Genomic DNA, 13,905 nt, shown 5'->3' on the forward strand with positions numbered 1-13,905 from the left:
GGGTTTTTTTAAATCTAGGAACTTCATTTATAGCTTACCTTTGAGTTGTGATCTACATATAAATAGCCAACACTGCACTCAAGTGTCACTGCATTAATTTCTTTATCTAATACTGCACAGTGTATCTGTTTTTCTTCCTAAAATAAAGGACAAATTACTAATGATTAAAAGAAAAAGGGTTTTTTTTCAGACATTCAATTTACACGAACACACTAAAATTGGGTGCTTTGTATTTTCCTGAACCAGGTGTTATTTCACTGATGCCAATATCCAGGACACCCATCACCACTTTAACATAACAGATTATATTGATTATTGTATCAGTTACTTCATCTGCTTCTTGCTTTTACCGAACCTAAGGCACATGCAGCAGATCTCGACCCACCCACATGAAAAGCCAACCTCACAAAGGTGGACCTGGGGGATTGTTTTACAAGGCAAGCAGTTATTTTTAAAAGGCAGAAAGAGAGCCCAATTAGGTTTATGACTTTTTATAAGCCTGTGTATTTGGGAAAAAGCAGATTCCATGAGATCTTTGTGATCACTGAAAACATGATCATCAGCCAAAAACCAGCCGTAACATCCTGAAATAATTTTAAAACATTTTTTAAAATTATTTTAGTTGTTACTGAAATTATGTAAGTCACCTGTATTGATTAAATTGCACTTGATTTAGGTAGCTAGAAGTCTAAGAACTAAAAACTGATGTTTTGGCAGCTTTTGGTGAAGGGATGTAGGTTCAGTATCTAAAGAAACTCAACAATTCATAAACATAATTTGAAAAATGCCTGGCTGAAAAAGAAAAATATCAAAGGATTACTGTTTGAGAGATTTTTTTTCCTTACCAATTCTAAAACTCGAATGTAATAAAGACCTTTAGGGATCTGAATGTGAAGGACAGTTTCATATGCATCATCTCCAACATTAAGCAGAGAAATGTTCAACAATAAAGTCTTCACACTTCCAACACCAAGGTATGTTTTCTTATCATGAGGCCTATAAAAATAATTACCATAATATAAATGGAAAGTAATTCTAGACATAGCCTGTATGCAAAGCTTTTCCCCCACTGCTCTTTTAGGTAATTTCAGTTGGTTCTGACAAAGCTCAGCTGGAGATGTAAGGGGAAGGTTTTACTCAATTCTGTGACTAAGGTACAATACCAGTTATATGATGGTCAACTGCAGCACTGCACCTCTAAAAGCTTGACCTGCTTAATGAGAGGGCAAGAAAATTGTCATCAGTCCAGCTGGGCTTCTGGCCTTTACGAGATCAGTCCTTTCCTTTACAGGCCAGAATAGCAATGTACCACTGCCACAGTATTTGCAGACATTATTTCAACATTCACTCTTTGCACTCCAGATCTGGGATTGAGCTAATATGAAAAGGGGCATAGTAAACATGCCTATTTTATGATCTATGTAATGTTCTATAATCATGTTACAAGTACAGACACCCTATCAGGGGCTAAAAGTAAACTTCAGCTTGACATTAAAGTTTAATTAAGACTTGTAGAAAGGGTGCCTAGAAATAGACATTTATCAGATATTCTGGCTCGAAACCAAAGCATTAGTCATTGAACACCTTTGGGAAAGAAGCTGGCACTTATAAAAGCAACAGAAGGCAAAAGCACTGCCTAAGCAGATAGGTTCCAAGACAAAAGCAAATTAAAGAAAAACACAATGTTAACATTTTGGTAGCTTGTCAATTTTAGGTTAAATTTGAACGTTGTTTTACTACTTATATACCCACCACTCACTCTTATATGCATTAAAGCCAAGCTCATTAACAATATGCTGTCACAAAGATGCTTCCCAGCTTAACACACAAGTACACAAAAGTACCAGGTGCACATCTGGGACTACAACAAAGCCTGAACTAAAGCTTTTCCCTGGTAATCATATTTCATTCTTCATTAAAAAATGCATGATGCAGACTAGAAATTTACAGAGCAGGCCAAAATCTAAGCAATTTAAACAAAACATGATAGTGTATGCATGAAGACTTGTTACTCAGTAAATAAAGCATTGCATTGCCATCCCTATTTGATTTCATTCTTTTAAAACCAAAGGTGTTTGCTTTGCTCTTCAAGGATAATGAATGCATTCTGTCTAGACAAAATAAATTATTGCTTCACAGCTAACTAGTTTTTAATTGAGATTCCAGGGGCACAAGGTAATTAAAGGTGATACTTCACACTTTAGCAAGATATTTAGACTATTTATTTACACTGCAAATCTGCTACTGGTGCCTAATGTCAAGCAGGTATATTGTAATCTGTTTTCCTTTCTTAGAGCTTCAAAGTACTTACAAAACTGCATTGCTAATGTTACGAATGAAAATTCTGCACAATCATTCTTTCTGAAAAGTTTATGAGTGTTTAAATAAAATAACCATCCAGCCTAAGAAAATGAAAGGGCTTAAGACTCGTGCAGCAGGCTACGTGTTAAAGTAGGCAGAAATACTCATCTTACTCTGAAATCTATGAAGATGACAAAGTTCTTGCTCAGGATTATACAGGTGTGATTAGTCTGCATTATGTGACTGTCAGCATCTTTCAATGCCATTTTAGGTTGTTCAACCTAGTATTTTGATTTAAGTAGAATCAACTTTAGAAGTGATGAATGACACAAGAAAATCCAGGTCACATGTAAAATATCTAAGTGGCTGGGATTTAAAAGAGGTACAATTCCTCTTTTTGCACACCAACTACCTATATTTTTTACTTTGAAATAAAGAAAAAGTTGTGATGATAAAATACAACTTAAAACAATTAAATGGCTCTTCTGCTTAAGAATATGACATCTTCAGTTTTATACTGTTGATAGACTTCGTACAGTGCAAGTACAGTATCTCCAGAAAGAGCAGCAGAAATAACCAATAGCTTGTCAATTTGCCAATAGTTACGACATCTGCATATTGAGTATGCACTATGCAGTGTTATCTTAGCCCAGTTATATATGAAGTGTAGAGCACAAATTTATGTTTTTGTGAAGACATATTTTATGAGCTGTAAAATCTTCTAATTATGCAATAACAGTTCTTCAATTATATAGATTTCTGTTACATTTCCTGGAAGATTTCTGATTTAAAGATAGTCTTCAATTAAGCACAACTTTTCTTCTTGTATTTTCTTCGGGAGTCCACAGTCTACTTTTGCAAATTATTGTTATTTATTTACAAAAGATTAAGGAATAATTAAGATAAAATCTTACTGAATCTTGTCCAAAAAAATGAAAGCTACATTATACTTACTTAGGAAAAACAACTTTTCCAGAAACTCTCAAGTCAGCCGAACAATTTTCTTGGGAGCAAAATCTTGCAAAAATAAACTGTAAAAGCCAAATTAAAAAAAAGGTACTTCAGTGTCTTATGCTTCCTATAGTGAGTAACAGTATTTCCAAAGAAAGAAACCCATCACCTAGTAACTAAGCATCAGGAAGTCTCTAATAGCTCTTACTCCTAACATACGATTCAATCAGGCTATGATTTTCCATTTTCCAAACACATTCTGTGCATCCAGAGTAACAGTGAAGAGGCTTTCCAGACTGTCTCTCACAGTTAAACCTGTAGGTGTATGTTCAGACAATTTTTTACAGCAGTACATAAAGAGGGCAGAATGTTTTAGAAGATCCAGAACTGATGTCTGTGCAGTTTCTCCTATGATACAGCACACTAATTTTTGCACTAATTTCATTACACAGCCTTTTCTTATCATAGTTAGTAAGGTTTGATGAGAGTAGAGACACCATGAGTTGCAGGTGTCCATGCCTTGGCTATCAATATATTACAGAGCACATTTATGTCACTGTATTCAACACCACCCTCTTTCTATAACTCTTGAGGTTTCTAAAACAAAATTTTGAATGAAAACAAGAAGTCAAAGCACGCCATTTTAAAAGAAGTTTTTACGTATCTCAGGAGTTCTTATGGCCAACTGTATCTCAGTTACACAAATCACAGAGAAAGCTGAGTTGGAAGGCATCCATCAGGATCACGGAGTCCAGCTCCTGGCCCTGCACAGGGAATCCCCAAGAGTCACAGCCCATAGCTGAGAGCATTGTCCAAATGCTTCTGGAACTCAGACAGGCTTGGTGCTCTGACCACTTTCACTATTTGTGAAAAATTAAAAATTCAGCACACTCTGACTTTCGCTAAAGTCAAAGTCTCTTAATAAGCTGGGTTTTTTGGGGAAAACAGGTTAATTTCATACTTACTAAAGGATACAGAACACACTCTTTCTTTCCCCTCACAAACTTTGTGTTTGAAAACCTGCAATACCTTCACAGAACTAATGTTCCAGCAACATCAACACTTTAAACACTTCAAGATCAATACCAACACACTATTGTGTTTTTAACACAGAAATAATTTTAAAGTACAACTTTATATTGGAAAGAGACTCATACTGTTGAAAAAGACTGGATATTTCAAAGAGTGAATTTCATACATGTGTGTTCTGAGGCATATAGTACTACACACATACTACATACACGTTCTCTGCACATACTTTTTTCATTTCTAAATCATAATACAGATTGTATACAAGTTCTGCAAAGGTTATTATTTTAGAGAACTCATACACTAACCTTGCTTTTTATAACATCTTTTTCTTTCCTGCGTTGAAGAACAGGTTGAAGTGGTGGAAATTCTTGAGCATCTCTTTTCTGCAGAATATGATGCCCCAGATGATAACTTGCTTCCACATGTACAGGAGTCAAGATATCCCTTACATCTTTCTATGAAAATTGGAAACCTAATGAGTTAATCATATAAGACAAAACATGTATGCTTATGTTTTAAAATTATAAGGTTGCCTAGAACTCACTAAAACAGCAACGCTTATTTTTCATATGTAAAATAATTCCATATGGCTCATATACTTTTCCAGACATCTTCGTTGCTGAAGGAGGCAATCAGAAATGCATAAAAGCATAATATGTTCAATGACAGCATCAGGCATTTCAGAATGGATGATTCTTCCAAGAGGAGAAAGCTTATTGAATAGTGAGCCTACTTCTGTCAATAATCCCGCCTCACACACCTATGAAATGCTGCACTGCCCAAGCAGAAAAATAGGCAAAGTTGGCTAAAATGGAGAAAGTCAACCAGTGGAATACGGCCAGACAAACCCCATGGGTATTTATGAATGAAATCAAAAGGAGTTCTCCCACAGTACCACTAAATCAGGTCATGACTGCATTTTACTTTTCTGCCTCTTTATTTCCCATTCTGTATTAAAAAGATTAAAGTCCTCAATAAATGACTACTTGTACATGAAGCCTTGCCTGCATAGCAATGTTCAGATCAGAACCCAAACTACCTACTTGTGAAAACTGAATAGCTTGAAGCACCAACAGTAACAAACCTGATTAAATTACTGCCTAAGTCTAGGGGATAGACAGAGACTGATTGTCCTTCCACATGGACACTATTTTAATTCTTATCTGCAAGCTTGTACTGGCCAAATCCCATATTATCTAATTCACAATAATTTTCCACAAGGTCTTGTCTGCATCTGCTTTATATTACTTCCATTATACTAATTAGCTATTAATTAGCCTTTACTCAAAATACATAAAATTTATATTGTCTCTTGCAAGGACTGTACTTGACAGACATTCACACTTACTTAACTTCAGGAGCTTCATACAAGTACAGAAACCTCAGTGGGTGGAAGGACATGCTTATAATGTTATTAATTAAGAATTTAAAAGAAAATTGAATTCTATGGAGAAAAAAAAATTACTAATGATCGAATATAGGAAGTGATGGAGCAAATCAATTCCTTCCTCCTACACAAATACCTGCTAATGCTGGTACAGCAATCTGTACAAGGTCAGCCGTCAATCACATCTCTCTTAGTTTACAAAACTCTTACAAATTAAGTGGCAATTTGCCATTGCTCCTGCAAGCAACATTCACTTAGGTGCAACTATCAGTTGAGATCCATCTGGGCAATTTTCCAGTAGGTAACATAAGCCTTCCTTTCTACCCTGAAGCTTTATGATGAAGAATTTGCTTCTAATGGTGTCATAAACAAAAAGTAAGTGAAACCAAGGAAGAAGAAAAATATATGGAAGAATATTTCCCTGCAGGTTTTTTTGTAGCTGTAGAAAATTAAATTTATTTTCCAGCCTTTGTACAGGATCAACTGCACCATTCACCCTGATAGATGTTTGCTTCAAAAGGTCACAGAATTGCTACCTTGAGGATTTTTCAGAAAAGTCTAGGCAAACTAGTCCATTATTATATTGCCCTTATTTCCCCTTTACATCTAAATACTCCCTCTCTCTTCCTCCTTAAATAAGGTCTGACAGGAGGTAAGTCTATTTTTAATGAGTTTAACAAAATACAGTTCCTTTGTGTCCACTGATTTTTATTGTTAGCTGTGGTTTAGGGCTTCGAAGTTTTTCCAAAATTTTTGTTTTGGAAGACAAGCTTCTAAGATGTTTGATAGAATAAAAGTGATTAGCTTTTTCTTGTTCATTGAATGGCCTTAAAACTATGATATCCTTGTCCTGATTACTGTTTTTTTTCCACTTTCAAGACAAGTCCCTCATTCATCTCTCAGAGTGATACATCAAGCATGAACACAACAGTTCATTCCCTCCAGGGCAACAGTGACTTTGAGACTACTTTGGCAGTTAAGATCTTACTGACTGGATTCTTACTAACTTACTTCTGGGTCAGTACCATGCTCAGTTTCAAAGGATGGTGGCTGTTGGATCAAACTCTACTTCTGCAGAAACCAGAAAACAGCCAACCCAGCAGCTGGTGCCATCTCTTCCTGGTGTTGATACAGGCCTTCCCGGCCAACACTCTGCAGGTCTCCAACAACCTCCTGCTGTGCCCATTGCTCTGGCAGACCTTCTGTCTCAGTGGCTTCTCTTCTGAAGCACTTCTATCAGCATCATTTTTCTACAGCCAAGTTGTCTCTATACCATCACAGAGGGAGAACTGTAACCACATTCACTACTAATCTGGCCCAGGAGAAAGACTATCTGTGCAGGTTTCACGTTTGTAAGCAGAGAAGTAGAGAGATCACTTTTTCAGCACAGTGCACATTTTTCATATTGTTAGCTCTAAATTCATTTGTGGAACTCTCATGAGTGATCTTCCTACCCCATTTCCACCTTCAGATTATGGGTGAGGGCTACATTCCTTGAAGGAAAAAAATCAAGCAAGCCCAAGCAAGTGCTCTTCTTCACACCCTGCTAGCCTTTGGCTCCTTGCAGCAAATTCACAAAGCACACCACACTATAAACCTTGAACTACAGACTTTTAGAGAAATGGTCTTCCTTTCACTTCCTGTAGATCAGGAGTAGGTTCTTTCTTTTTTAGCCAAGTCTACCTTATCTGCTCACAATAAAAACAGGAGCAAGACCATACACGTGTTCTTTGAAATAGCTACAAGTGACAAAACATAAAAATCACAAGTTTTAAGATATTGCATTAAGCAGTACAGAGGAAAGTTCCATCAGAAACATTCAGCAGAATATGCATGTTATACCATATCTTCTTGGTTGCTCCAAACCAACCTCAATCTATGTGTGATCTGTCATCCATAAAAATGATGAAAAAATTTCAAAAATGCTCATGGGTCCAACTTCATCACTGTGGTTATTATTATTATAATGCATGTTGTCACCAATGTAAGAGATGGCAGACCCACTGACTTCCCCAGAAAAAGCATCAGAATTACAATATATTAACTGTGGAAGATCTGAATACAAATATTTTACTTCCAAAATGATGTGATGTAGTTGAAAACAGAATAGGTCCTTTTACAGCAGGTCTGCTTTTCAAAGGAGGACAAAGGATTTACAGGACAATACATACTGAAAACTACATTACCCTCATAAATGCTGGATGATCTTTGCAGGCAGTAATACTGCTGTAAATCTTTACTTTTCCTGAGATTGTATCATATGTTCCATTGGAGGAAAAATAAAATCTTGCTTGTGTATCCTCTTTTCTGCTCACGTCAACACTCAGATTATAAAGCAATACTACAAAATAAAACCCAGGGAAAGTAAAGGTTGTAAAATCTTTAAGTATTACAATTTTAATGAATTTATGGTAGAAATTACAATTTCTGACTCACTTCCATAAGTATGTTCTGTAACATCCATTTTAAAATGCTCTGCTTAAAAATGCTCTGACATAAATCCATATGAAATAAAAACTTCTAGTACCCTGAAAATTGATTGCTTCATGGCTGTTCCCTGATACATGCTTTCATATAAGGGATAGTTTATCAGGTTGTATTCATAGTTTTCTATCAAAATCTGTTTATAGAAAACCCACTTCAGTTAGTTACAGGGCTGACAGTAAATTACAACAGTTAAGTCAACACACACTGACAAATATTGTTTAACTTCACTGTTTCTTCTATTTAAGTTAGTATGAATTGCTATGATAACAAGTTACAAGCAAGTTCAGAGCATTACAAATCTATAACATCTAAATTTTTGCCAAGAGTTAGGTTATCTACAGTTTCTACTAGCTCTTTTTTAAGTTAAAAAGTCTTATGTAAAAGTCCAGCAAGGGTGACCCAGTCTGACTGCTCATCTTTCAAAAGGAATATGAGTTTCAAAAGACCTGATAAAGATCAAAAGACAACTTTACAGGTCACCACTGCATATGTTCTCTGTAACATGCTCCCAAAGGTTATTGAATGTTCTCACACAGAAGAGTTAAGCAATTTATTTTTATATACCATGTACTTGCAGGGCTGTTTGCAGTTTACAAATAGCACATGACAAGTAGGTTAAAATCACTCAGGCAATACAGTCAAATTTAGACAGTAAATTATTTTAAATTAATTCTCCATGAATATTCCCTCTGATAGATATTGCCCCTAGCAATACCAGGTTTTGCCAAGAGCAAAACATGCATTATATAAAATATAATACAGGATTTATTTTTCAGTAATCTTGGTGGGACTCCCTCTGTTTCACATAATGTCCCACAATTGCATGATCAGCTGCTTGAGCTGGTGAATGTCTTCTCTCTATTGCTAAGTTGAAGACAGCATCCCACAGGAGTCCCATCTGGTTTGGTCCATGCCTGGGAGGACTGCTGTTAGAGGACACCTAAATATCACCCTTTTAATGCTGCTGTCTCTCCAAGTAGACTAAGTTATTCTAAACTGAACAGAAGCATAATGGCTTGATGTTATAGGATAATCATGACATAAAAAAGGTATCCAGGTTTTCAGCTTTTCATTTTATACTGAACTTAGATTAATGGTCTATTAAATACCAGTAGCATTATTCTGTCAATAGGTACATTTAAAATGAATACATATACTGGCTTTTTCTTTCAGTAGCTTACCAATATAACCAGGAACCTCTCGTCCACTATAGGTAAAGCATATCTTCAAATTCATACAGGTGGCAGGCTGCTCATTTTCCATGCAGTCTAAGTTAGTTCGATTTATTGAATTAGAATGTTTTAAAGAAGCTTCAACAATTATCACTGGTTTTGTTCTAAGAATAGAAAAATAAGTGTTCACAAATAGTGGTCAGAAATAGCTGCAAAAACTAACGATCTCTGACAATCTATTTTTATATTTTAGAATTATAATTTTTAAGTTATCTGCATTTTTCAGACAGTTTCAAATTGTTCTATGTACATTATTTGTTGTCTCAGTAAGTTTCAGAATGATATTTTCATTTTTTCAAGGTGTTTATTTAAATGTTTCATTTGTAGAGCCTTCTAGAGCCTAATGACTGAAGTTCAAGACATCAAGAATATAATGAGGTTAAATTACACTACTGAGTTTTATTAAATTGCACTTAAAAAATTGAGTTAAATTATATGGTCTTCAAAAGCACTAAAATGGAGCAATCTCACCTCAACACCACAGCAGAATCAGAGAAAAATGCACCAACGGCTACATCTGCACAAAAAAAAATATCAATAAGCACAATTTGTCAACAGGAATTACTTGTCAGGTACAAGCACGTTATAGCATATTCACCTTTTGGTCAGCATTAAAACACCATTTTCCCATTATTTATTAAAAGGGGTATGCTAATACTCAAAGATGGTTCCTCAAATACTTGTCCACTGTCCATTAATGCTGCATGCTAATTTCCTGGACTTGCAGATATTGATAATGTGATGATTTGATTTCTTCATCAAAGAAAAGTGGTTTAAGTGGTTGATACTGAAGGACAATTCAGCTAAATAGGAGATACTTGCCTTCTTCTCCATCCAGATATTCAATATTGCTGTACGTGCACATTGTTTTTTATATATATATATATATATATATATATATAAAACAGAATTGCTTATCTCTATTTATGTATGAAATTATACACAAAGATAGAAAAAAGTATTTACTTTACTTCAGACTAACTGACACCTAATCACACAAGAAGGAAATAAATAGAGACAGTATATATACCTCTCAAATGAGGTAGCAAAAGTGAATTGTCAGATGACTGTAAGGGCCTTCCAGATTAGTAACCAACAGCTGACCTGACAGCAGACTACTTGTAACCTACCTCTTAGCCCAGCATTACAAATTAACCTGGATAACATTTCTGTGCACAGAGCCAAATATACGACACACAATTCATGGTAACCTTGTGCTTTTACATCCACAAGAGCCAGACAGACATACCTGCCCTGACATCACACTTGTCTGCAAAATGTCAAAATGTTTTGATAAAATGTATAAAGCAATTAATATATACTTGGAAAAAGTGAAGTTGTTTTACACCAAATTAACATTACTTTGTCATGGCCACAAGAACACCACAATGGTCTTATTTCACAGCCATGAGCCCTATGTGAGGTTAAAGTATTGCTCACTCAGAGCCAAGGAGCCCATGACTCCTGTCAAAATCCAGACTCTGGGAAGGCCAGCAATATATTTAGGTTAGCACACTAGTCTGGACAACAAACACGCTTCCAGTGCCCAAACCAGCTCACTGTGACACTATCAGATGAGATGGCTACTCTAAAAATATAAATCACATTTCTCTTCCCCTTGTGCACTATGATCATACTATTACATTGTTATCAGGCCTTAAATAATAGTTAGATGACCGTGAAAACTGACTGCTTGGCCTCAGCTTTACCTATTCTTTTTTTCTTTCTAAAATATGAGATGTGACATGTCATTTCAATAACACATTCTGCTTTTGTTAAAAGTATCAAGTAGCACAGTAGGGTTGTTCCCTATGAATTTATATTATTTTAAAAATGAAAAAGAAACAAAATTGTTTAATTTACCTTGATAACCATTGTTATCTATATCAATGCCACTTGATATGGATTGTCCAAACATGCTTAAAGAATTACTGACTTCTTGTCCTTGTATTCTCTGAGAAGAAAAACGTAAAAGAGAAAATTATTCTTGGAAAATTAATCTCTGAGTTACAATTTCCAGTGAAAAATGTTAGCACAACAATCCTGCTGCTGAATGCAGTTATGGACTTAACTGTGAAAGTATAACCCTGAAAATAACATTCCTCAATTACTGAATATGTAAAATCCCATAAACCTTGTCTAAAGCCCCCCAAAACAAGTTTTTTTCACTCTAACAGGTTATGTTATGACTGGAAATCACAGACCATGTAAAAATTTTCAGAAGTCTTTTAAAGTCCTTCACATGGCCAGTGTTAAATGAAGCAAAAACCCTCTAAGATTTAAACTTAGGGTTTTTCTGTATTGGGTATTTTGCATTGAAAAAGCACACCTGTGAAAATGATGGTGTTATTCCATCTTTCCTCCCATTGTATATATAAACAGCCCCTTTTAGATTATCTTCTTGTGGAGCCCCAATTGCCACATCTGTGGAAAAAAATTTAGCAGTGATCAGTTGACTAGGAAATATGAACAAGGAACAGTTAAAAGAAATGCAAATCCTGATGCATGCAATGCCAGACCCGATTCACTTGCCTGAATTCAAAGGCAGTGTTGAACATAGATATAAGCAAACAAAGATATAAACCAAAACAGACCAGCTCAGTAATCTGATTCTACCTTAGTTACTATGTATGAAAAGCAACAATCAAATACAGCTATTATGTTAAAGATGAAGTCTATTTCTAGCAATACTAATTTTGACTTTTAAGAGGTTAAAAGGTTACCATGCAAATAGCCAAAATTATCATGACCTTTACAAAAAGAAAAAAAAAAAAGCCTTGTATTCATGGACCAGTGATGGTTTTCCTGCTCTTCCCACATGGGTTAGGTCACTGAAATACAGTACTCTTACTAAAAAGTGCCCAAAAATGAACCATTTATTTTTCTAAGAAATGTCCATAACAGTCAATAATGAGCTTGAAAAGGCATTTAACAAGGAAATGAAGGTAGCTGGTTGGTACAAAGGGATATGTTTTATGCCTAGATTACTTAACCCCAGTGGGGTGCAGCAACTCATAACAAACTGAATGAATGTACCTACTCACCAATCCATCCTCAATAGCCCTTACCAAAAACCCCCACGGTTCAAATAGCCAGGGGAGGGAGGGAGGGGTTATTACACCATCTTGAAAGTCACTATTAATAACTGCGAACTTGCATTTACAAATAAGCAAAACCTGAACTACCTGCAAATCAGAAATACTTTATGCTGCACCAATCCAAAATCACAAGAAACACAAAGCTTCTGACTGTTTGGTTTTACTGAACAATTCCCTGATTGAATCCACATTGACTGAATCCATACTGTGGTAACTAAAGCACACAAAACACATTATATCTTTCTACTGGTGAGAGGAAAATGGGACAGTCAAGTTAAAATCATGCCAATTAAAATTACATACACATTCTTGAGGTCAGATTCTACACCAACACACACACCATTATCTTTACAGGGCTGATACTGATGGTTTAGATCATTAAAGAAGTTGGCTCTGCTCTGCTTTTTAATTACTACAGAAAAAATACTTTATAATTACCCAATTTCTCTTCTGAGAAATTGGTTCTTTGTATTCTTACCTTCAAAGCCATCATTATCTATGTCTCCTAGATTGGCTATGGACTCTCCAAACCTCGCTGCATATGAGTCACTCCCGCTGAGCTCTATGTTCAGTTCTACCATCTTTGCTCCCTGAAGGAAAACAGAGTCAATGGCACATTAACAGAGCATCTTCCAGGTGACCTGGAACATTACTCAAAAGGTTAAAACTGCCTTGGATAGGAGATATATAATCCCACCAAATTCCTTGGAGTAGAAGCAAACATTCTCAAACATATTTTATGGTATTTAGTGTAAGAATATTAAAGTGATTGCACTTCCACTACTGAACCTCAGAAAAAAGAAGCTAATTTTAATGCATGATTTGTCCAGTCACTTTATTTGCAAAGCTGAGGAGTACCAGTCTCTTTCCTGACAGGTACCAGTAACAGCAGGCAAATGTTCCATTCTTGTTTGTTTCTGAAGGGCTTAATAAGCTGTTCTTCACACGGCAGTTCAGTGAGAAGCACAGTAGTGGAGGAGAGCTTGGAAAGGGGCTGCAGCGACAGGCTGTCACCACCTACAGCTCCTAGGAAACGAACCCAGTCTGTCTTCAGTTCCAACACTGCTGTGAGTAACTGTGCTACAGCTGACACCACAGCCTTTGGGGGTGTGTTATGCACGCCTCCTGGGGTAGTCATCACAGCTCTACTGCTGCTTTGCCCATATCCTCAAATATTGGATATGAAGAGAGGAAAACTCTTCCTCTTAGCCTGTTAAACCAGAACGGCTGTGTTGCCATGTGTTTTTAAGAGAAAATACTTACAGAACCTGAATTAATATAGACATAAACTCTTCCCTCTTCTCTGATGGTACTTTGCATTGGAGCACCAACTAGTAAGTCTGAGAAGCCATCCGAATTCAGGTCCACAGCACAGACTGAAGCTCCAAAGTAAGAACCAAGCTGTGTGCAGACAAGA

The 13,905-nt window shown here is 36.0% G+C and overlaps 1 protein-coding gene across 2 annotated transcripts in view; it reads right to left on the reverse strand.

Moving 5' to 3' along the window:
• Positions 1-13,905, reverse strand: part of ITGA4 (integrin subunit alpha 4) — a 34,761-nt gene that overhangs the window by 8,018 nt on the left and 12,838 nt on the right. For both annotated transcript variants that reach the window (XM_069022315.1, XM_069022316.1), the window contains exons 9-19: positions 13,752-13,889; positions 12,967-13,078; positions 11,720-11,814; positions 11,254-11,344; positions 9,862-9,907; positions 9,340-9,494; positions 7,858-8,012; positions 4,590-4,739; positions 3,256-3,332; positions 846-996; positions 39-137 (exon numbers count right to left, since the gene is read on the reverse strand). In XM_069022315.1, the coding sequence (XP_068878416.1) occupies positions 39-137; positions 846-996; positions 3,256-3,332; positions 4,590-4,739; positions 7,858-8,012; positions 9,340-9,494; positions 9,862-9,907; positions 11,254-11,344; positions 11,720-11,814; positions 12,967-13,078; positions 13,752-13,889 (1,269 nt within the window). The remainder of the gene's footprint in view (positions 1-38; positions 138-845; positions 997-3,255; positions 3,333-4,589; positions 4,740-7,857; positions 8,013-9,339; positions 9,495-9,861; positions 9,908-11,253; positions 11,345-11,719; positions 11,815-12,966; positions 13,079-13,751; positions 13,890-13,905) is intronic.

Source organism: Aphelocoma coerulescens, chromosome 7 (genome assembly GCF_041296385.1).
Source record: "Aphelocoma coerulescens isolate FSJ_1873_10779 chromosome 7, UR_Acoe_1.0, whole genome shotgun sequence".
Lineage (NCBI taxonomy): Eukaryota > Metazoa > Chordata > Aves > Passeriformes > Corvidae > Aphelocoma > Aphelocoma coerulescens.